Here is a 24,686-nt window from a genome sequence, read left to right on the forward strand (position 1 = left end):
GTGGTGATGTCATGCGGGCAAGATGGCGGAAGGGTGAGCCCGTCATCCTGCTCTCCGGCGTTGGGGCCTGAATTCTCTGAGGGCCGGGGTGCTGGGCCAGGGTCCCCGTGGGGAGCAGGAGGCCAGCGCGCGAGTGGACGGAACTGAAAAGGCGGGGTGGAGTCGCAGTGTGAGGGGGTTGGGGAAGCGGTCTGCCAAGTCTCGGCCCGGGGACCACATCTCAGGGGGAAACTGAGACCCGATCGTTGCGCGGGCGAGAGTCGCACCGCAGGGCTGCCAGATGTGTCTGTCTTCCACAGGGAGGACGTGGGATGGTGGCGGAGCTGGCTGCAGCAGAGCTACCAGGCAGTCAAGGAGAAGGTAAGCCGGGCCGGCGCCCTTCCTCCGGCAGGGCCTCGCTCCACCTCACTGCAACCAGGTCCGAGCGGCCCCGCCCGACCTACGTGGGCGCCAGGCCGTCGAGATGAGGCCCACCGAGCTCTACTGTTATACCTTATCGGTGTAAGGGAGGACTGACCCCGACTCAGGCCAGTGTGACAGTCGCCACGGTGAAATACATGTTGGTTTAAAGGCTGGCGCGACCCTTTTGTAGGAATCCAGAGGAAGAGCAGTTTATTCCAGCTCAGGAAATTCACAGCTTCGTAGAAGAGAGAACATTTGATCTAGGCCCTGAAGAAGAACTCTAGCGACAGAAACTTACTGCTCTAGTCATTCGGGTATTAGAATGGCACAGCCAGCACTCTCTGACAGGTCCTGAGGATAAGCTGCAATCCTGGGCCTCACGAAGCTCAGTCTAGCAGGGAGGCAGCAACAATCCCTGTGGGATGAGTGAGGCTCTGCTCTACCAATGGACAATGCTGTTGTGTGTTTCTGTTCCCTTCCGTGCTAGTTTGTCAAAGCGGGCCCCAGTGAATTGTGGAAAAAAGTTAATTACCGTTTACCTCAGGGAATTGGGGTGAGTCCTGCTTCAGGGCAGACTCGGGGAGGCTTCTGATCTCGGTTAAATCATTCTCTACTCTGGGAGCATTTTAATACCTCCTTCAGCCTATGCAGTCCTGGACAGCCTCTCAGCTACAGCCTAGCAAATCTAAGAATGCCCTGAGTTGTTTACGTTGTTGATAAGCACGAGGAGAATTTCACAAGGAAGTTTAATTGAAGAGACCTCAAAGAAGGTCACTTCTATTGAGCGATCTCTTGGAAGGAGAGTCTGACGTTCATTCAGCAGGTGTGCGAGGGGCTCCTGTGTGTTTCTCTCAAGGCTGGTCTTACCATAACTCATGAAAAATAGATAGTTGGTTAGCTTTCTATCTTCGTTCTTGGGGAACTCCCAGTTTGAAGCAGGGGTGTGGACGTTGTTTCTGCCTTTGACAGTTACCCCATTCAGAAAGAGGACTTAATCTCCCTCTCAGCTGCTTACTGTTAGACCAAGTTGAGCAAGTTATTTAACCTTTCTAGGCCTCAGTTCCTCATCTGCAAAATGGGAGTACTGATTATACCTACCTGATAGTATTGTAGGGATTGAGTGATAATGTGTAAAGCACCAAGGACAATGCTTAGCACACAGTAAATAGTATATAAGCTGGAGTTATTTTTATTAAGTCCTGAGGAGGGTGATGGGGAAATCCCTTAAACACCACCCATCCATTTTTACTTCCATTTTTTTTTTCTTGGTCTTGCAGTGCTTTCCTGGCCTTGCCTCCTTCCCCCTTCCCATCCTGGCTCCATCTGGACCACTCAATTCCCAGGACCCTCAGTTCCCTTGCACCCCTTAGCGTACTGCCCTGGAGACAACAGTTTGAGATGGTGCTATAATCTACCTTCCTGTGCATCTTACCTCATCCTATAGTGTACGCGTGTGCTTGCATTTACCCACAGACAGTGATAGAGAAAGTCATATTGCTCTTTGGCCCAACCACAGATTCACCAACCTTACTCAGGCCTGAGCAACACCCAGCAAGCTTTTCCAGTCTCTGATATGCTTTTCTTCCCCCTTGCCTTCAGAAACTTTCCCCAAACCTAACTCTTCCTCAAGTCCACTGTTCAACTGCTGCTTCTTTTACCTCTGGGGGACAACCTCATCTCCTACTGTTTATAATTTGAGATCAACAGCGTGATCTCTCATGACTCCGTCCCCATCCCTGCAGCTACCACATACAAGCTTATCTGTAAACACACTCAGCTTCACCTACCGCTTGCCAAATCCAGTGGGTGGTTTTGAGCCCTTATCTTCCTGGACCTTTCTGCTGCATTTGACACTAGTGATCACTCCCTCTTTCTTGAAACTCTACTCCTTTGGCTTTGTGGCATGCTTCTCTCTCAGTTCTCCACATCTCCAGGCTTTTCTTTCCCTTCCTGCGCCTTAAAAGTATAGTGTTTGAGGGGTCTTGTCCTCCGCTCACTGCTCTGTTCACTCTACAAACGCTTCCTGGGTGACCTCCTCCATTTCCATGATGGAGTGACTCCTAGTCCTTTACTCTGAACTTTAGTGTTTGAGAATAGCTGCTGATGGACAACTATCCAGATACGCCACACATGCTACAGGACCGAAATCATTGTCATCACCCTCTCTCTAAGCGGGCTTCCCCTTTGGCATTTTCTCCCTCCGCTGGCAGCCCTGCATCCACCCAGGCACCTAGTTGAGCAGCCAGTGGCCCTTCCTTGACTCTTTTTTGCCCTCAGTCAACACATCCATTTAATCACCAAATCTACCTTTTTTGACGAATATTTCTTGAACCAGTCCCATCCTTTCATCCTGACCAGCACTGTCCTTATTCATATTCTGTTTTCTTTTCCGGACCATTGCAGCAGCAGCCTCCTGACTGGTTTTCCTCTGTCTTCTACTCTTGTCACTTTTGGACCCGTCCATGGCACTCCATGCCAGTGACTGGAGTGACCTGTGAAAAAGGCAAAGCTCATCATGTCCCACCTCCTTCAAACCCTTGATGGCTCCCCATTACCCTCAGGGCTGACCAGGCCCTCCATAGTTGCCCTTGGCAACCTCTCCAGCTTTATTCGAAACCAGTTTTGCTTTACCTTTTATGTTTGTTAGGACTGAAATGCACATGGGCTTCGGTAAGCCCTATGCCCTACTATGCCCCAGGCAGGCTTCCTTTGCTGATTCCTGCTCATTCTTTAGGGCTCAGTCCAGGCTTCCCTTCACCAAGTCTTTCCAACTTCCTGATAATACACTGGTCACCACTCTGCCCTTGTGTATCAACACTGTTATATGAACATTTTGCCAGTAGACTACGGTCTTCTTGAGGGCAGGCACCATGTCTGTTCATATTTGTCCCCTCAGAGCTCACAGTCTAGTGACAGCCATTTATCAAATGATCATGCTAATGGTTATTTAAAATTGCTCCGGTACATGTAAATTTAACAAGCAAATTTAAGCACCTGCTCTATGCCGCGTTCTGTGTCACATACTGGGAAAGCATCAGTGAACAAAAAGCACGGGTTCTGTGCTCAGGGAACTCAGTTTATCCAGGAAGCTAGACTTGGGACGGGTAATCATAATCTACAGTATGACAAACATTAGAGAACATTCAGGTGCCCTGGGAACATGAAGCAGGGACCCAACCTAATCTGAGGTGGCATCAGGGAAGCTTCTCCAGGGAAGTGACATTTAAGCATAGATCTGAAGGAGAAACCAGAATTAACCAGTTGAAGGGGTTTATTTGTTGTGTTTTTTTCACTTCTTTGTTTGGAAGAGTTAGAACCATATGTTCTAATACCATGAAGGTAAGGAAGATGCTAGAGCATCTGAGAAACGTGCGGAAAGCCAACTAGAGCTCAGTGAGGAACGCAGTGGTAGAGGATGAGGGCCAGAGATGAGATTATATGGGCCTTGTAAGTGAAGGGAAAGATGGTGTACTTGCTCATAGGACACTATGGGCACTGTAGAATGTAAAGCAGGGGCAACCTGGTCTGCTCTGACTTCCAAAGCTCCCAGCAATGTCACAAGGAGAAGGCAGTAGAGGTATCTGATACAACCTGCGAGGAGTCCATTCGACAAAGCAGGCTGGCCTGGACCAGGATGGAGAATGGCAGAGTGGATGGAGATAGAAAATAAATGGCCCCTCCACTCCAATTACAGAGTCCTGAGTCTGAAATGGAGACATGATTCCCACTCCCAGAGAAGCTTCTTGCTGATAGATGAGACTACCGCATTTCATCCCAGGCTGATGAAAACCAGAAAAAAGTCACCAGAACCCTCAAAAATGCAAAAAAAAAAAAAAAAAAAAAAATTCAGGTGACTCTCCATGTGCAAAATGAGGGGGCTTGCCAGGGGAGCACAGAGGTAGTTTGGGAAGGTACCCCAGAGTGGGTAAGGATGAAACAAAGCAGGGCAAGACTCAGACCAGGGCCGAGGGCCTGCTCTCTCAAACCTGGTCTGAGTGCAGGGTGAGCAGCAGGTCAGCCTGACAGAAGCAAATATTCATTCTGCCCGAAGGATCTCTATGGATGAATAGAACCCTAGAATGGTAGAAGCAAGACTTGGGAGGCAATCCAATCCAGTATTTCTCTCAACACCCCCTTTGTGGAATGTAAAAACCACACACCTTTTTTCCGGTATTAAATTGCCAAGAATCGCTCATAAACGCTTTCTCAACTATTACTGTCACTAGTACAACATGTTTATTTAGTTTTTCAGACAAATAATTTCACATACTGCCTCATATTTCAACTGAACTTCCCTGTAATAAAAAATAAATAAAAATGGAAACACTTTCCCTTGATAAAAAAAAAAATCACACACCTTTTCTTCAGGTTACTTGAAATTTGAAACAAATGTCACGACTTAAAGGATTTCAGAGCAATGCATCGGAGTCTGTTTCGTTTCCGGACTGTGTGCACCCCCTTCCCCAGTCTGCTCTTGAACCACCGATTTAGTGTACCTCCCTCAGGAGAAAACTGAAACTAGATGAGAGTTACTTGTGGCCACAGAGCTTATAAAGGTCAGGGCTGAGTCTCATCCCGATTCTCAGAGCTGCAGGGAGTCCCTCTGTACTCTCTGCTGTTCGGTAATCCCAGGTCATGGGATTGGGACAGGCAATCATTGTTTCTGTGCTGAGGCTTCCCATGTCACTTGAGGTTTCCATGTGTCTGTCTGGGATAGAAGCAGCCCCGGGAACAGGAACAAAGGGTAGTGGAGCCAGCTGGCTCTGTCATCCCTCTCTTGTCTTCCCCGTAGTCCTCCGAAGCCTTGGAGTTCATGAAGCGAGACCTGACAGAGTTCACCCAGGTGGTCCAGCATGACACGGCCTGCACCATTGCAGCCACAGCCAGTGTGGTCAAGGAGAAGCTAGCTGTGAGTACTCCCTTCACGCTCTGAGTGACTGTCCTTCACAGCCTGATACCCCAACCTTTCTACTATTAAGTGATTGTTTTTCCCCCATAGGCTCCCACTTTGAAAGAATTATGTCTGCCAAGCAAACAAGCTATATAGAATAAGTATTAATAAGCTCTCCCATTTCTGTATTGTTTTAGCAAATGTTTTCCTTCTGGCAAAGTCATTCACTGTAGACAGTTTAGAAAATACACGTAAGTAAAAGAAAAAGAAAGACCTAGTTCCATCTCCCAGAGGTAACGACTGTTAATATTTGGGGAGTATGTTCCTCGTTCTTTTTCACTTTGTCCACTTTCTTTTTCAAGACTGGAATCAACTGAATATCACGGTTTATAACCTACTTTCTGGCTTAATCATTGCAAACCTCATTCTCCAGCATCATAAATGGCTTGTTATTTTGTTCTGTAGGTTTAACCAGTTCCTAGTTTCCTATTTCATTTTTTCTGGTACTGGATAAACAGAGCTACAGTAAACATTCTGATTGCTAAATCTTTGGCCTTCATATTTTCTTTATAATAAAATATTAGAAGGGATCATACGGTGAGTACAGTTGTAGGCCTTTTAATATTTGTTGCAAAACTACCTTCCAGAAAGGTGGTGCCAACTTCTATTCTTACGGGCCCTGTTTTTATTAATCAAAGATGTGTGGCAGAATCTTCTTGTGAGATAGGATTTAGATTCTAAAGTGAGTGTGAAAAGTGAAAATAGTGTATGGTTGGCTATCCCTGCAAAGCTCAAGCTTCTGATAAAGTATAATATATAGGTTTTGCATGAACAGTTTCTCCTTTAGTATTGGGGAAATTGCACTTTCTTCATCTGATCTCCAGCTGAATCAGTTGCCTTGAGATTAGAAGCCATGTTATAAAAAACATGTTTTGGAGTTCTTTTAGCCAACCTTAATTTTGTTGACTCCTCTTGTAAAATACTGTCTGCAGGCTAATCACAGCTACTCATGAGCATGAGCAGGAGTGACAGATAGTAATCCTGCTGAACTGCTAGGGTCCAGCCAGCAGCAGAGACACCACTCATTTTTTCCGTTTATTTATTCCTTTTTAAAATTTTACTTTTATTTTTTTTTAAAGTTTACTTTGAAAGAGAGAGAGCACAAGTGAGGGAGGAACAGAGAGAGAGAATCCCAAGCAGGCTCTGTACTGTCAGCACAGAGCTCAATGTGGGGCTTGAACTCACAAACTGTGAGATCGTGACCTGAGCTGAAATCAAGAGTTGGACGTTTAACTGACTGAGCCACCCCAGCGCCTCTTTTTCTTTTCTTTTCTTTCCTTTTCTTTTCTTTTTCCTTTTCTTTTTTTTCCTTTTCTTTTCTTTTCTCTTTCTTTGTTTCTTTCTTTCTTTTCTTTCTCTCTTTCTCTTTCTTTTCTTTCTCTCTTTCTTTCTCTTTCTTTTCTTTCTCTCTTTCTTTCTCTCTCTCTCTCTCTCTCTTTCACTCTCTCTTTCTTTCTCTTTCTTTCTCTCTCCTTTCTCTCTCTCTTTCTTTCTTTCTTTAGTGTTTATTTATTTATTTTTGAGAGAGACATCCAGCAAGCGGGAGGGGCAGAGAGAGAGTGGGAGAGAGAGAATCTCAACCAGGCTCCTCACTGTCAGTTCAGAGCCTGATGTGGGGCTCCATCTCAGGAACCGTGACATCATGACCTGAGCCAAAATCAACAGTCGGTCGCTTAACCAACTCAGCCACCCAGGTGGCTATTTATTCCTTTTTTTTTTCATTTGACAAATATGATTGTATATCTGTGCTAGCATGTGCCAGGCATGCTGATAGATTCCGGGTGTAAAATGCTTGGATAGCCTAATCAGGAGTAAATGCTATGGTTTCCATGAGGTTTTTAGAGCCTGGCCCTGTCAGCATCCTATTTCTGCTTGTTCAAGGATATCCCGGCCAGTGTGGCTCAAGCTTGGTGTCCCACTTGCCCCTTCTAGACAATGCATACGTTGGCCCTCAGCTGGTCCCAGGTTTGCGTCTAGGCAAGGATACGTGTTCTCATCCTGCCCATGTATCCCTGGTCTTTCATAGAGAATGTTCTACTTCCTGAGCAACAATGATGATGACATTGTGATATTACAGTACTGCTATTTAGTAGATGTTTGTTTTATGCCAGGCTTGTACATGCCTGATCTTTTTTATTTTTCACAGCAGCCCTCTGAAGGAAGTCTGTTTGTCCTAATTTTACAGATCAGGAAGCTGACTCAGAGGGGGTTAGGTCTCCAAAACTAGTACCTTTCCCACCACTCCACCCACAGGTCCCCTTCCCCAAGAGTGTGTACAGCATGCATCCTATCCTGCCCATTTTTTTCAATGTTTACTTATTTATTTTGAGAGAGAGAACAAGTGAGCATGAGCAGCAGAGGGGCATAGAGAGAGGGAGACAGAGAGTCCCAAGCAGGCTCTTTGCTGTCAGCGCAGAGCCCACCTCAGGACTCGGTCCCACGCACTGAGAGATCGTGACCTGAGCCGAAATCCAGGGTCGGATGCTCAACCAACTGAGCCATCCGAGCATCCCCTCTCCTGCCAGTTTTTGATCAGTACGACTAGCCTTGAAATTTTGATGAAACAGCCAGTCAGGGAGTTCTGCTCTGACTATATAGGCCTACCGGGGTCCTGTTCCACACCGTCTTCTGGTGTCTGGGGACCCTAGCCACTTCTGTCCTTCTCCAACCTCAGAGATGGGGTAAGAGGCCATGAGCACTTCCTGGTCCCTACACAGGGATGCTTCACCCCTGATGCTTCCTTTGCCCCTGATGCTTTACCCCTCAGTACCCCAAACTCTAACTTGCAGCCTGCTCCTGGGCCACTTGTTTCCTCTTCCGCTTCTCTCTGCAGACTGAAGGCTCCTCGGGGGCAACAGAGAAGATGAAGAAGGGGTTGTCTGACTTCCTAGGGGTGATCTCCGACACCTTCGCTCCCTCACCAGACAAGACCATAGACTGCGATGTCATCACCCTGATGGGCACACCCTCTGGCACAGCTGAGCCCTATGATGGCACCAAGGTATTCATTAGCAGCCTCCCCTGCAGGTGCCTAACAGCACTAGATGCCATCTTCCAATGTGCACTCATAAAAGCAGTATGTGTTCAGGCCAGAAAATAAATATGTGTGTATAACTATACTGGAGAATAGTACTAATCAAGAAGATAATTATCGCTAAGTCCATAATCCCATCACTGAAAGAGAACCATTTATTTCTTGTTTGGCTATAACCTTTCATTTCTTTTTGTTTACAAACATTGGTAAAGATAGTTTGAACTCTTTCTTTTTAACAAAAAAAGCACTTTATACATCGAATTTTATAACCTGCTGTAAAAACATATATAAAAAATATCAGCATCTTTCTTACCATCCTTTTAATTATTTACATTCTTGCAAGTGAACAGAGCATAGTTATTCCAGTCATTTCTGTAGTGCTGCTCTTGGGGAGTCCTTTCAGCTTTCAGCCTTGATAAGGAATGCTGTACAGGTATGATCTTCTCCCCGTTTGGGTTAAGGCTGATTTCCAGTGGGAATCAACGTATGGGGGGAGGATGTCTTCAGAGCACGTAGATCAACAACAGTGGTAGCGTATTTCTTCCACATTTTATCTTCTCACATTACTTCTTCACGGTTCATGGAGTGTTTTCTCCTAAATTCACAGCGTGATGTCACAGCAGGTTGGCATTGAATTTCCTTTCCAAACCTACTGATTTGTCAAGCATATCTGCCAGCACTAGTATCAATACCACCACTTAGTGGACATTTGAGTGGGAGTGTGAAATTTCCTAAATTGTAGGATTTTAAATTCTAACAGCTGTAAGTCACCAAAGCCACTTGCTGAAGCTCTAACGCAGACAGCTGGCCTTTGCTCCACGTAACATTGAAGAGGGGAGGTGGGGTCTTCTGTTGACCAGCTAAAGTTTGCCACTCCTGTGGCCTTACCGGGAACACGGCAGATAATTCACTCGGCACACTGGCTATGGAATTAAGAAATTCTTGGGGCGCCTGGGTGGCTCAGTCGGTTGAGCGTCTGACTTTGGCTCGGGACCTGGTCTCACGGTTCGTGAGTTCGAGCCCCGTGTCATGCTCTGTGCTGACGGCTCAGAGCCTGAAGCCTGCTTCCGATCCTGTGTCTTCTTCCTCTCTCTCTGCCCCTCCCCCACTCGTGCTCTGTCTTTCTCTGCCTCTCAAAAATAAAGAAACGTAATAAAAAAAAAAAGAAAGAAGTTCTTGATGAATGCTTTTAATTTGGGGAGATACATTATTTCAAATTTTGCCCATGAATTTGGACTTTATTAGTGTATTTGCACTAATGTTTTTCAGGTTTCACACAATTCAAAAGCATTTTATACGTACAAGTTTATAGCCTGCTTACACTGTATCTTAATTCCCCAGGTGGAATACTAGGGGAGACCATTTTTCCAGGAGCCTCAGTTTTTCACTCCTAGCCCAGTATTCCCCTTTCTAGCCATGGGCAAGCTGACAGGTGCCCTGTGGGGTCTGGCAGCCAGCAGGGGAGAGGCTGGGTTGAGGCTGATTTCCAAATGGGAATAAATGTACAGGGGAATGATCAGTCTCTGAGCACCTAAATCAACAACAATGGTAGACTATGCTGTCAGAGAGGGGGTGCTTTCTCCACCTAGCACTCCAGAATTTTCTGTTCTTTATTTCTTACAGGCTCGCCTCTACAGCCTGCAGTCAGACCCGGCAACCTACTGCAATGAACCAGATGGTGAGGGGGGTAGCGGTGAGGGGGAGGCTTGCAGGGAAGGGAGACCACGGGAGTCTGGGATGAGCACCCTGTTGGTCTCTAGTGGCAGTGGCCCAGCACCTCCTGTGTGGAGAGACCAGAGTGGGACTAGAGTGTACCTTATGTGTGGTAGGATGGGTTGACAGTCCCTTTTCCTCCCTGAACCCAGACTGTGTTCATCTCTGCAGTCTGCAGAGACTTTGCTCCGCTCCCTCATTCTCAGCTCAGGCTCCATCCCAGCCCTGCTGCCCTGCCTGCCTTCTCTTTGGCGCTTGTTTGCCAAGCCCCTCTCATGCAGCAAGCCCCAGGCTGGGAACTGGAGCTCAGAAATTAGTCAAACCCTCACCCCAGTGCAGACCTCCAGGAACCTGCTGTTAGGAAAGAGAGACAGGAAACAATGAATAAAGCAAGGATAGTAGAGGTAGAGTGACTGTTTCCACAGAAAGGTGGGGGCAGTGGGAACCCAGAAGGGAAGCACCCGGTGCAACCTGGGGAACCTAGGATGTGACACTTACATTGAGTTTTTAAGGATAAATTAGAAGTAAACTAGTTTGGGGGGCGCTTGGCTGGCTTAATTGGTGGAGGTTGCCACGCTTGATCTCAGGGTTATGAGTTCAAGCCCCACATTGGGTGTGGAGCCTACTTTAAAAAGAAAAACAAGTAGACTAATTTTGTTTTTAGCAGTGGGGGAAGGTGTTCAAGCATGGCAGTAGGACATTTTAAGGTCCTGCATTTGAGAAGTCTAGATTAAGGGGTGAATGTGAGGGAGGGATGGCAATGAGAGCTGCTGGTGGGGGCCGGATTGGAAGGGCTTTGGGTGCCAGACTATGCAGTTTGAAGTTTTGTCCTAAAAGGCTCAAAGTAGTAGTTCTTAACTTTTTTTTTAGTCACAAAGGCCTGTAAAAATCTGTTGAAAATGACAGGCCCTCTCTTCACAAAATTTTATTTATTTATTTATTTATTTACTTACTTACTTACTTAGAGAGAAAGAGCACAAGCAGGGGAGAGGGGCAGAAGGGGGGGGGGGGGAGAGAGAGAGAATCCCAAACAAGTTCTCCATTCAGTGCAGAGCCTGGGCTCGATCCCATGACCCGAACTGAAAGCAAGAGTCGGACGCTCAACCAACTGAGCTGCCCAGGCACCCCTCTCCACAAAAATTTATAATGCCATATGGGAGGTCTTTGACCCTCTGTGAAGCCCATGCTTGGACCCTAGCTTAAAAAGCCCTCCCTCCAGGGGAACCTGGCTGGCTCAGTCAGTGAAGCAAATGACTCTTGATCTCACGGTCGTGAGTGCGAGCCCCACATTGGGTATAGAGTTTACTTAATAAAAATAATAATAAAAAATTAAAAATAAATAAAAAGCCCTCCCTAGAGAACTACTGAAGTGTTTTGAAGCCTGAGGTGATCAGATTTTGTATTTTGTAAAAGAGCCATCAAGCATAGAGAAAGATAGAAGATGGGCAGACTGGGTAGGAGGCTTGGCAGGAATCCCCACGTCAGAGGTAAGTCCAGAACCCAGGGAGTGGCAGGTGGAATGAAGAATGAGGTGTGGAAGACACCGAGGAGGTGGAACCCAGGGCGATCAGATAAAGGAGGAGTCCAGGACAGCACCCAGGGTTCTGGTGGATAACTAGGTGGGACAGTTTAGGGATGGAAGAAAATGAGCACACGTTGCATTTGCTGCACCTGAGCTGATAGAAGTTTCCAGAGGACACCTGGACCCCTGGCTCTGGAGCCCAGAAGGGTAGCCTGGGCTGCAAAGACAGATTGAGGAGTTGTTGGGGGAGGGAGAGGTTAAAACTTGTGGCTTAGTAGAGGTTATCTTAGGAGAAAATAGAGAATGGGAAGACATAAGGAGAGGAAAAAAGAGGAGCCACTGAAGACTCACATGGAACAACTGGAAAGGTGGGAGGGGAATCATAGAAGACTGAGAAGCCAGAAGAGAAGAGGGCGTCACGAGGACGACAGTGGCTCCCAGGGTCAGAAGCCGGACTGGTCACATGAGAGAGGGCAGAGAAGTAGCCTTTATTTTTGTTTTTTAAGTTTATTTATTTTTGAGAGAGAAAGTGTGTGCATGCAGGAGTGGGGAGGAAAGAGGGAGAGAAAAAATCTCAAGCAGCCCCATGCTGTCAGCATGGAGCCTGACAGGGGGCTAAATCCCACAAACTGTGAGGTCATGACCTGAACCAAAATCAAGAGTCAGACGTTCAACTGACTGAGCCAGCCAGGTGCCCCAGGAAGTAGCCTTTAGACTGGCAACATGGGGGTCCCTGGGGACCTGAGAACAGTTTCGGAGAGGAGGGCGTTCAGTAGCCAAGTGCAATGGGCTAAAAAGCAAGCAGCATGAGAACATGCAGATAGTAGCCCGTTCTAGAGATCACTTAAATACTATGCCGTGATACCAGTGGGGCCTACCCACCCCTTCACCCTTCCCGACCCCCCACCTTTGGCCAAATGGCTTTGAAAAAAAACCTTAAGCTTTCCTCACTGTCCATGTCCAGGCTTAGATATGTTTTCTGTAGGCCCGGTGTTCTTTCTCCAGACCCAAAAAACTGACCATCAGTGTCTGTCCCTCTGCAGGGCCCCCGGAATTGTTTGACGCCTGGCTTTCCCAGTTCTGCTTGGAGGAGAAGAAGGGGGAGATCTCAGAGCTCCTTGTAGGCAGCCCCTCCATCCGGGCCCTCTACACCAAGATGGTGAGGGCCCAGCTGGCAGGACTTTACCCAGCTTCAGCTTGAGGTGTCAGGAGGTGGGAGGCACATATCTAGCTAGAGTCACTGCAGTTACCTGGCCCAGAGAGCAGTCTGAGACCCTCTAGAGCCAGACCAGCCAGGTCCTGAGCCAAGACTCTACATGGGCAAAGCTGATTTGCCAGGCTTCTGGCAATCAGGGGAAAAATGGAAGGGCCAGCAAAACCTGATGGGAATTCTTTTCTCTCTCCTTGGCCAAGCTAGGCCAGGAAAGCGGGTCTGGGGATGGAAGGGTGTTAAGTGCTCTGAGGAAAACCGCTCAGCCACGGAGCCACATCTGAAATCCAGAGCAGCTGGGAGCAGGCTGATAAGGCTGGGGACACAGACCGTACACAACCACTCCCAAAGTCTCATCTCCACTGTCCCCTCCCTCCAGGTCCCAGCAGCTGTTTCCCATTCAGAATTCTGGCATCGGTATTTCTATAAAGTCCATCAACTAGAGCAGGTATGCTGGCCTGGCCTGGGGAGGTCCACTCAGCCCTTGGGGAAGTAGACTGGATTTTGTTGAGGGAAGAAGGGGCACAAGGTACCAAGAGTTCTGGGGTCAGGGCCAGGGTCTGGGGAGAGTGAGCCCTGACTGCTTCTGGCCATCTCCCCCACACTCAGGAGCAGGCCCGGAGGGATGCCCTGAAGCAACGGGCAGAACAGAGCATCTCTGAAGAGCCTGGCTGGGAGGAGGAAGAAGGTAAGAGATATTGAAAGGTGATGGGCAAGTAACAGGTCCTGTGCTGCCTGTAGGGACCATCTGGCCATCTCTGAACACCGGAGAGACCTGGCATGCAGGGAAGCGTAGGGCATGTATACGGCACTTGTCCATGCTGAGGATAGGCTGAACTAAAAAGGAAAAGTTTGCCTGGGCTGGCGGAATTCCCGGTTTAGGTAAGGAAATCACATGTGTCAGTAGCAACAGATTCCCCTGCCAGCCTATGGGCCAGCCACTTCACAGTCACCTAGGAGGCTTATCAGAATTCAAGATTCCCTTCCCCCCATTCTAAATGAGACTCTGGGGATGTGGCCAAAGTTGTACTTTAAAAAAATTGGGGGGGGGGGCACCTGGGTGGCTCCGTCAGTTAAACACCGACTTCGGCTCAGGTCATGATCTCACGGTTCGTGAGTTTGAGCCCCGTGTCGGACTCTGTGCTGATAGCTCAGAGCCTGGAGCCTGCTTCAGATTCTGTGTCTCCCTCTCTCTCTGCCCCTTCTCCACTCGTGCCCTCTCTCTCTCCGTCTCTCAAAAATAAATAAACATTAAATTTTTTAAAAAAATTTTGATGTTTATTTTTGAGAGAGAGAGAGGGAGAGAACGTGAGTGGGGGAGGGGCAGAGAAGGGGAGGGGACAGAGGATCCAAAGTGGGCTCCATGCTGACAACAGAGAGCCTGACGCAGGGCTGGAACTCATGAACTGTGAGATCATGACCCTAAGCCGAAGTCAGACTCTTAACAGGCTGAGCCACCCAGGCGCCCCCAAACTTGCATTTTTAACGAGCTCCCCTGGTAATGGTTCGTGCCTAGCCAGGTTTGGGAACCACTCGCTTAAGAGCTCAGCCTCCTCTACCTGGTAGCTCAACTTTGGATTGTATGTTGGAGCCACCTGTATGCTATTAACACATTTATTAAGTGGGGGTAAGTTAAAGAAAAGTTCAGTGTCTTGCCCGAGATCACACACTGAGGATAGAGCAGAGCCCAGCCTGAACCCAGAACTGACTGTCACGTCTTAGCTTTCGAATCCATAATACCGTCTTGGGCTGTGCTGCCAGAAGCTGAGTGTCCACAAGACATATGCTAGGCCTCAGCGTAGGAGAGACTTTGACCAGCAGGGAGTATCTGCAGAGGAACCGTGATGGGGAAAGGGTGAGGAAACTGGCACCCTTTAGTCTTGATCGGAGTAAGCTTTGGTGCGAACCTGAGAGCTGTTCAGAGCTCCAAGGTTGTCTTGGGGCTGACCAGGGTACGTAGCCCTCTTTCCTGTTCTCTCTCAACAGAGGAGCTTGTGAGCGACTCACCCACCTCTGCAAAAGAGGCAAAGGTTCCTGTGGCCAAAACCTCCACATCCCCTGAAGGAGGACCTGGCCCCCTGAGCCCCTGTGAAGAGAATCTGATGACTCCGGCCGAGCCTCCAACAGAGGTGACTCCCTCAGAGAGCAGTGAGAGCATCTCCCCCGTGACCCAGATCGCCAAACCTGCCACTGCAGCTGAGGCACCCGTGTTGCCCAAGGACCTGTCCCAGAAGCTGCTAGAGGCATCTTTAGAGGAACAGGGCCTGGCTGTGGATGTGGGTGAGACTGGACCCCCGCCCCCAGCTCAGTCCAAGCCCCACATCCCTGCTGGCCGCCCCAGTGGCCCAGAGCCTAGGCCTCCAGCCAGAGTAGAGACTCTGAGGGAGGAGGTACTCACAGACTTACGGGTGTTTGAGCTGAACTCGGACAGTGGGAAGTCTACGCCCTCTAACAATGGAAAGAAAGGTAAGTCGAGGCCAAAATCCCAGGGAGCAGGGGGGAGGGGGACAAGCAAGAGTTGTTACCCCATAAGGCAGACTTGTCTCTTTAGGATCCCAGAAGCATTTGTGGTGCCAGTTTCCTCACCCTTTCATTTGTGATACTGATGATGGTGACAGCTGCTATCTGTTGAGTATTTATTACCTTATTTCTTACAAGGTGTACATATGCTCTGAAATAAGAGTGCATCTTATAATCGTTGGGGTCTTAGGTCCAACAGAATAAGGTTTATGCCATGTCCTGGGCTTAGTGTGTTATATTGCATTTAATTTCTCATTTCATCTCACAGCCCAGTCAGGTCGGTATTATTGCCTTCTTTTATGGATGAAGAAAACGAGGCTCAGAAATGTTAAGTAACTTGCTCAAATTCACATGGCCAGGAAGTGGCAGGCCCAGATTCAGGCCCAGGTCTCTGACTCAGAGCCTATGCCCGTAACTACCACACTGTCCGTTTGGACAATTAAGCCTTACCCTGGGTTGGAAATCCCTGTGTCATTGATTGTCAGGGGTCCTCACCCTTTTTGACCTCAGGAAAGTCATTTAGCCTCCCTAAGCTTATCCCATTATTAGGAGCACGAAATCCACGTGTTTTTTAAACACGTACAATTTAAAAAAGAATTAAATGAATCCTCATGAACTTACTGTGACCCAGCTTAAGTTTTAAAGCTTTAGTTTCTTATCTGTATAGTGAAATTTGAGACTGGAGACTCTGACTTTTTGTCAAAGGGGAACCTCTCTAATTCTGGGAAGGAAAGGACAGTAAGAGCTCTGGGGTTGACTGTTTTGCCACATCCAGAATCCCTCTTCAGAGATAGCTAATTGTCAGCAAGGCCTCTCCTGAAACACACACACAGTACCAGTCAGCCACAAAACTTGCCCAGCAGGTGAGCCCTGGCCTGCTGGTGCTGAGAGACTGGTTTGCTGCAGTGGAAGGGAAACTGGCCCCACCACACCCCTCCCCTTGCTCCCTGATGGAAACCACAGGGTTTCCAGTTTCCAACACAATGCTTTCCTTCTGGCTCTGATTCAGTGAGGTCATCCATTGAGCTCCTACCTACTCTTTATGAGACACTGAGGAGGGAGGGGCAAAAGCTTCAGTCTTTATGATGAAACATGAAGCTGTATGGGGCAGGCTTGATGCTGGAGGAGTTCAGAGAAAGAAGGAAGGCTCCAGGCATCAGCGGTTGGTTTACTGAGGAGACAGGCATTGTATAGGAGAGGTGAAGAGTTGAGGGCAGCTGTGGGGCTCAGGGGCCTACAAAGTCCAGATGGCAGAGGCCATGGGCAGGAGAAGTGGTGAGTAAAGCCCACTTTGCTGTATTATCTCCCAGGAGAGGGACGAATAAGAAGGGTAGATGGGTTAACTCAGAAGCAGAACTTAAGAACTTAAAATCTTAGCCAAACTTGGAACGTTGGACTTGGTGCCATAAAGCGGCAGGGCATGCTGCTGACATTAGATGCCTGACCTGTACGAAGAGCCTCGCGTACAGAGGCTAAGGGCTCAGGCTCTGGAGTTTGAACAGTTCTGGGTTCAAATCCCAATCTTACTCCTAAGCTATGTGACTTCAGAAAAGTTACTGATCTTCTCTAAGCCCCATTTATTCCTCTACAAATTGGGGGTAATTGTTTCACAATAGGTCCTCAATCAGGGAAGAAATATGAGTAGAGCCCTGCTTTGGGGAAATGATGATGATAAAAGGTACTATCTCTGAGCACTTTCTATATGTCTGTATCACTCTGTGCTAACACTGGATATGCATATCACTTAGTCCTCACAGAAGCCCAAGAGAGGTCTGTGTGATTTCCCGCCCCCCTCCCCCCCTTTTTTTTTTACTGGTAGGAAACTTGAGATCAACCACCCACTCACTAAGTATTTAGAAAAGCATGAAAAAGTACTTTGGGAAAGTGGAAGAGTAGGTGAGGGACCCAACAGGTGGTATGGAGTTGCTGGCTGGGTGGTACTAAGGGCCCGTTTGAGATAGCAGTCATGAATTTTAAGAGACACCAGTCAGCACTGGTGTACTTTTGTCCAGCTACAGTCAGTAGCTAGGTGCAGGCACAGAATAGATGGGGAGCTGGATTTAACCAGGGTTCAAGTTTAGCCGGGGGAAATCAGTAGAGGAAAAGAAGAAAGTCCACAAGTATATGCAAAAAAGTGATCAGAATTGTGGCTCATGGAATTGGAGCTGGGAAAGGGAAGGAGAGACAGTGAAACAGTTGGATTAAAGAGCCATAGGCTCCAGGGCACCTGGGTGGCTCAGTCGGTTAAGTGTCCCACTTTGGCTCACTCAGGTCATGATCTCATGGCCTGTGAGTTTGAGCCCGATATTGAGCCCCGCATTGGGCTCTGTGCTGACAGCTCAGAGCCTAGAGCCTGCTTCCGATTCTCTGTCTCCCTCTCTCTCTGCCCCTCCCCCCTCACACTCTGTTCCTCTCTCTCCTTCAAAAATAAATATTAAAAAAAATTTATTAAAAAAAAATACTGTAGGCTCCATTGGGAATTGGGCTGTGGGAGGGCAGGGTCAGAAAAATGAGTGGTGGGTTGAAATGGGACAAAATGAGATTACGGGGGAGCTGTGGCATAAGCTCTTCATTGCTCTGCTCTGCTGCCTCTGACACTTGGGGGTTTGCAGGAGGGCTGGGTTATCGCTGCCGAAGACCCACCACAAGCAGTCACTTAGTCGGGAGAAGATGGGGCCTTGGACTGACAGGAGGACAGTGGGAACAGAGTAGAGAGAGTGAATCTTAAAAAGAAATAATGAAGGCTTGGAGACGGTGAGTGACTCCGTTTTTCTCTTAGGTCTACATCTTAGATGACGTAAGAGAGGCTTGGTCTCTGGGCACAGCAGAGTCTCTTGGGGTAGGCTAGCCACACAGTCTCCCACAGTCCAGGGGCAGTGGGGCAATCGTTGTCCTTGCAGAGCTGCTTCCCACCTGCATTTTGACCCAAGAGCCATTTAATCTAAGAGCCTGGACTTAACCCTGCTCAGGTTCCCTCAGCAGGAGGAGGGGAAGGAGAGACTGAGACAGGCCTATGGCCTGCAAACCAGAAGGTGCCCTGGGCTGAAGGCCCTACTTCACCAATGACTGACTTGAGAGTGGCTTTTGCCTCCATTTCTTCTCTGGGGAAGCAGAGATCCAATTAAACAGAAGAAAATGAGCTAGTTAGTAATCACCTGAAAACTCCCCTTTCTTAAAAAGACAACAGACAAACTCCATCAGGAAATCTTAAATTGTTTTGGCATAGCTCAGTTCTCCGCCACATGCACAGTGTAATGGAGATGTTAGTACTCTTGTGTGAGAGGACAAGATGGTGGGAGGAGGCACATGGCAGAGACAGCCCTGGTTCTCATCTCTGCCACTCAAAGCCTTCATTTCGTCATCTGAAAACTGGGACTGTTAATACCCACCTCAGAGGGTGGGTGTGAGGTGCTCCAAAACTGTAAGCTGGTACTCTGTTTTCCACCCCTGGAAGGACTGCCCCATCATTTAAAGGCTGAAAAAGAGGGCAACCTGAGGTTAGGGAAAGCGGTCATGGCCATGGCCACACCTCTGAAATGAGGAATCAGCCATAACTCACAGGAAGCCAACACTGACAGCCAGCCAGGTGTGTGCCACCAAAATGTCCTGAAGGCATAGAGAGACTTGGATGCGGAGTCCGAAGAACCTGGTCTTGGTTGCCACTCTGCCCTGGCTAGCCGTGGGACCACGTGCAAAATTACTGAACTCTGAGACCGTGCCTTTAACGGCCCCCATTTGTTAAATCCCCACTATGTGTATGTGTGTTACATGCACTTCACATTGACACTTCTAATCTTAACACTGTTGGATCTCAAACTGCAGGCCCAGGCCTACAAAGAATCACCCGGGTATCTATTTATAATGCAGAGTTCTGGGCCACCACTTAGACGTTCAGAATCTGAATGAGGGGGAAGGGGAGGCAGGTATCTGCATAATAAGCTCCTCCTGTGGTTCTCTGCAAAGAGGGTGGTTTTATCCTTGTTTTATAAATAGACTGAAGCCCAAAATAACTTACCCAAGACTACACAATAGATAAAAAAAAAAAGTAAAGATTCCATCCAGGTCTACAGGGCTCCAGAGACCCAGGATGCTTGTGGCTAGGAAGTGAGAACAGAGCAAGACCCCTTATAAGGAGCACAGGGGCAGGGCTTAGGGGAGGTCTCAGAGCCTGGGTGCCTGGTGAGGAGCAAGCTGTGCAAGAAACAGGGACGTGTTTACAGGTCGTGCCATTGGGAGATCAGGGACCTACTTTTTTAAAATATGCTTTTAATAGACAAAAAAAGTTACAAAGTAGTATGTGTTCATTATAGAAAAAAAAAAATACCAAGAAAATTACCCCATGACCTCATCACATGGAGGTAACTATTGTTAGTATTTTTGTGGGTATTTTACACATCTTTTCTCTGTGTACAAGCATCTGTGAGCATATTTTTTTTAATGCTTATTTATTTTTGAGAGAGGGAGAGAGAGCATGAGTGGGGGAGGGGCAGAGGAGAGAGAGAGAGAGAGAGAGAGAGAGAGAGAGAAAGACACAAAATCCGAAGCAGGCTCCAGGTTCTGAGCTGTCAGCACAGAGCCCAATGCAGGGCTCGAACCCACGAACCACGAGATCATGACCTGAGCTGAAGTCGGATGCTCAACCGAGTCACCCCAGGTGCCCCTTTGAGCATATTTTTTTATTTTTTATTTATTTTTTTTTCAACTTTTTTTTTTTAATTTATTTATTTTGGGACAGAGAGAGACAGAGCATGAACGGGGGAGGGGCAGAGAGAGGGAGACACAGAATCGGAAACAGGCTCCAGGCTCTGAGCCATCAGCCCAGAGCCTGACGCGGGGCTCGAACTCACGGACCGCGAGATCGTGACCTGAGCTGAAGTCGGACGCTTAACCGACTGCGCCACCCAGGCGCCCCTGAGCATATTTTTTTTAATGGACTTATAATACATATACTTTTTTTCTGCATATTCTTTTTTAAAAAACTCTTTTTGTAGTTTTCTTCTTAGTAATAACCTTCACATGGACATTTTTTTATGTTCCCTCTAAGAAGTCCTACCCAAATAACGAATGTTTAGAGCAGTGACTGCTAACCTAAGCAGGCATCAGAATCACCCAGAGCAGGGATGAGTAGACTTTTTCTGTATAGGGACAGATCACAAATATTTTAGGCTTTTGGGGCATACAGTCTGTTAGAACTACTCAGCTCTGCTGTTGTAGCAGGAAAGCAGCCATAGGCGATATGTAAACAAATGGCAAGGGCTGTGTTCCAAAGCTGAATTTCCAAAAACAGGCAGTAGGCTGGATTTGGTCCATGGGCCGTAGTTTGCCAACCCTGGTTTAGAAAAGGGTCCATGAATATCTGTTGGGTGCAAACTCTGTATTCTGGGCACTGGGCATACCTAAGAAAGGAAAACAAAGATCCCTGCCCTCAGGGAGCTCACATTCTAGTTCCTCTATTATTGACAATAAGCATATTAAGTCTAATGATGTAATATGTTCGAAAGTGGTAAATGCAATGGAAAAAAGAATAAAGAGAGCAGAGTGCGGAAGTGGGTTGCAGTTTAAAGTGGGATGGTCAGGGCAGGCCACATTTAGATGGTAGGATTTGAGCAAAGGCGTGAAGGAGGCGAGGAAATTGGCCTGTGGATGTCTGAGGAGAGAGTTCTAAGTACAAGGAACAGCCCATGCAAAGGCCCTAAAGCAGGAATGTGTCTGGTGTGTTTCAGGAGTAGCGAGGTCAGTGTAGGTAGCGTGGAGTGAGTGAAGAGGAAGAGGTTCATTGTTTATGTCTTCTAGAAGATTTCTGTGGCTCCTGGGAGCCTCTGGGCCAAAATGCTTCTTCACTATTTAGTAACTTACTTTTCCTTACTTAATAGTTTTAGATTATTTTGCCATGCATATAAGTGCTCTACAGCCTAACATTTAAAAGCCACATAATGTTCCATCATGTGACTATACCATTTATTTACTTTTGTAATTCCCTATCAGTGGACTCTCAGGTTTATTTATTTATTTATTTATTAAATGTTTTTATTTATTTTTGAGAGAGAGACAGAGCATGAGTGGGGAAGGGGCATAGAGAGGGAGAGAGAGGGAATGAGAAGCAGGCTGCAGGCTCTGAGATGTCAGCACAGAGCCCAGTGCCGGGCTCGAACCCGCAAACCGTGAGATCATGACCCAAGCCGAAGTCAGACGCTTTACCGACTGAGCCACCCAGGTGCCCCAGGTTTTTTTAAATTTTCATCACTATAACCGCACTACAGTGAACATCCCTTTGGCTAAATCTTTTACTGAATCCAAGATTTTTCCTTAGAATGGATTCCTAAAAGTGGAATCACTGAGCCAGAGTGACAACAGAATGTGAGAGCTTTGATGTATATTTGCCAGGCCCTTTTGAAGAGTGCCATAACCCCCAGCTACAACCTGCTCATACATACCCCTTCCCACCTTTGACACTGTGGATCGTGGTTCCAGGCTCAAGCACGGATATCAGTGAGGACTGGGAGAAGGACTTTGACTTGGACATGACTGAAGAAGAAGTACAGATGGCACTCTCCAAAGTGGATGCCTCTGGGGAGGTGAGTGGGCCTGGCTGGCCACAGGGAAGCAAGCCCAATGATCCCAGTGTTTGAGGACTCCTCCCATCAAGTGCAACTGTCCCCTCAGGGTGGATCCCTGTTCCTGAGATGGCAGCTTCAGGCCCTGAATGGTTTCCGTCAGCAGGCTCTGTTTCCCTTCAGTTCCAGGGTAGATGGTGAGAGAGTACCTGACATTAGCTCTGCGTCAGAGTCACCTGAGGAACTACTAAAAAATGTAGACTCCAAACCCTGCCCCAGATCTTCTGATTCATGGTTCCCAGGGATGGGACCTGAACAGATAGATTCCTGGCCTTGGAGACAAAAGATAGTGTGATCTAGGGCGAGTCACTTAACCTGCGCCTCTGTTTTCCCATCGAAAACAGAATTGATCTTAGAAGCACATAAGCTGTGAGAGGTAATGCATGTAGACATGTTAGGCATCCTGCCTGGGACATGCGAGCTCTCAGTGAGTGTTACTGAAGCCACCACAAAACCCAGTCCAGTTAGAAGCTCAGAGGCCTTATTACTCTAACTCCTCATTACCTGCCAAAATCAAGAAGGAGTCATATTTGAATGAAAGGCAGGGAAAAAAGCTCTCACAGCTAAGTGGCAAGAGTGAGGCTCCAGCCCAGACATACAACATTCAAGTCAGTGTTACTCCCACTGTTACACAAGAATCACATGATTTCTTCTATCATGTAGCTCATAAACCTGCTATAAAGTGGTAAACAGATTAGAAAGATAGTCAGGGCCTCGTTTTTCATATGGGAAAACTGAAGCCTGGGGAGAGGTAGAGACCTACCCATGAGTACTTTGCTTCTATGACCTCACTATACCCAGGGTAGAGAAGGCCCATGATCCCCTATCATGTCACAGGGGCTTAATGCCTTCTGGGTCTTTGCGACCCTCTGTAAAACCTGGCCACCATATACCCAGGCAGTCATTCTACAACCCATCATACCGGGGATCAGCTGACAGCAGGCCGGTAGAAAGTTCCCTGGAGAGACTTCAGCTGAAGTTAGGGCACTGGAGCCCCTGATGAAGACCCTGTGAGCACCTGCAGTACAGTGCTACCTTGCTTCTGATCACAGGGCCACTCTCAAGTTTTCCTTAAGGGATTGACTGAGTTGGTTCCTGGAAGCAGGATGTCCCCTCCCAGTGTCCAGTGTTGGCTGATGGAAGCATTTCCTTTGGGTCTGGAATGATCAGAGCAGCAGCCCCACCACTCGGACACAGGGCAGCTCTGCTCCCAGACGTGTTCCTTAAGACAGTGGTTCACTCTCCTAGGGGGCAAGGTGTGGCCCAAGGGGTGGGGGGCGGGGTGTGCAGGGAGTTGGGGGAGGATGTTTAGGGGAGGGCTGTCTGGAAATGGGGGCAGCAAGGGGAGGCTGGGTCCGGGCTTGACTCAGAGGAGTAAATATGTGTTTGTGCTCTCCGTTATCCCCTCCTGTCCGCAGCTGGAAGATGTAGAGTGGGAGGACTGGGAATGAGGGGCCAGAGCGCGCAGCTCCCCCGCCCACAGAACCTCCCACCCCCTCGCTCACCTCAGCCCAGCCCTGGAAGACACTGACTGAGAATGTCCCCCCAATGGCTTCTGTCAACCAGACCTCTGGGTGGCTCTTTACTGGTCTTTTGGGCCTCTGCTTACATCTGGGAAGGGGCTCACTGAATCCAAACCAGGAACTCTGACTTGTGCCAACCATAGGATGACTCAAAGGGGAGGAGCCCTACCCCCCTCACCAGAAGAGCCTACATTTCTCTGCTGAACGCCCACTGTTCTTGGGGACTCTTGCTGGGAAGTCCCAAGGGGTAACTCTAGCCCTTCTATCTGTGCAGGACCTAAGCACCAGTCTCTTGGAGGAAGCTGAGAGAACACTCTGTCCACCCAAAAGTAGGCAAGGAGGGCCATCCCACCTGTCCTAGCTAGACAGGGATGGCAAGCACATTTTGGTTCCTATCCCATTGAGTGAGAGGCATTCGTCTCTGGGAAAGTTGCCTCTCTTGGGAATCTCCCCTTCCCAGGCATTTTCCATTCCCAGAAAGGTTCCTTGTGGTTCCAAATCTAGAGACCAAACCCCAAGTTCCCACCTCTTCCCTTTCGTCCAGCCCAGGCTGGTATGTCCCCAATGCCTCTCCCAGGGCTTCTTCATGTCAGATGCACCCAAGTCCTTAGCCCAGCTGTGCCACCTGCAAGAGTCTGCTCTTGCATTTCTTCCCCTCCCCAAGAAGGGAGGGGGTCACTTCAGGCCCTTCTGTGCATTGCCTGGCGGGATACCTTGTCCAACCAGCTACCCACCTCGACCCCCCTGTAGCTTAGGACACAAGCCAGCTACCGGCGGTACAGAGCAGCGATCAAAGCTGAGTCCTTACAACTCTGGTAAGCCCAACTTCTCCACCTCAGCCCTTCTGCTGCTTGAAGGGATATGCTGGGGGTGAACTTCTTGAGACTCTTATCAGGCTTCTGCAAAAGCTCTTCTTCCTGGAGACAGACCCGGTCTTTGTGGCTCTCACCCTTTGCTCTGGTAAAGCTATTCCTCTCTTGGAGGACTGAGGGGCTGCAGGAATCCCTGGAGACCCTGGTGCTTCATGATGCTGCTCTGGTGATTCTTGTACATAATCTGGTGTATTCACCAATGATTTAAAGGGATTGTGGTCAGGTACGCCAAGAGAGTGGTGGTCAGTTCCACTTGAAACCTTCAGTGAGGGGGGTGGGATGGAGAGAATCTTTTTTTTTTTTTTTTTTTTGATGGGATGGGGTT

General features: G+C 48.1%; 1 protein-coding gene across 2 annotated transcripts; it reads left to right on the top strand.

The window, feature by feature from the left end:
• Positions 1-24,685, top strand: BSDC1 (BSD domain containing 1). Of its 2 annotated transcripts, XM_047086049.1 has the most exons (11): positions 1-33; positions 300-360; positions 5,195-5,311; positions 8,187-8,354; positions 10,011-10,065; positions 12,666-12,781; positions 13,212-13,280; positions 13,442-13,520; positions 14,819-15,298; positions 21,824-21,927; positions 23,385-24,685. In XM_047086049.1, the coding sequence occupies exons 1-11, from the start codon at positions 23-25 to the stop codon at positions 23,415-23,417; spliced, it is 1,293 nt and encodes a 430-aa protein (XP_046942005.1). In that variant the 5' UTR covers positions 1-22; the 3' UTR covers positions 23,418-24,685. The 2 variants fall into 2 exon arrangements, with proteins under 2 accessions (XP_046942005.1, XP_046942003.1); XM_047086047.1 differs by lacking the exon at positions 23,385-24,685 and having other exon boundaries at positions 21,824-23,235.
• The last annotated feature ends 1 nt before the right edge of the window (position 24,686 follows it).

The sequence above is a fragment of the Lynx rufus genome, unplaced genomic scaffold, assembly GCF_022079265.1.
Source record: "Lynx rufus isolate CCGP_SWC_20201006 ecotype Redwood Valley unplaced genomic scaffold, mLynRuf1.p SCAF_2, whole genome shotgun sequence".
NCBI lineage: Eukaryota > Metazoa > Chordata > Mammalia > Carnivora > Felidae > Lynx > Lynx rufus.

What these genes read in the sequence shown, in the direction of transcription:
- BSDC1 (XM_047086047.1), top strand. An exon ending in AAGTCCATCAACTAGAGCAG is followed by an intron (nt 13,281 to 13,441) that starts GTATGCTGGCCT and finishes CCCCACACTCAG; the next exon opens with GAGCAGGCCCGGAGGGATGC. An exon ending in CTCTAACAATGGAAAGAAAG is followed by an intron (nt 15,299 to 21,823) that starts GTAAGTCGAGGC and finishes TCGTGGTTCCAG; the next exon opens with GCTCAAGCACGGATATCAGT.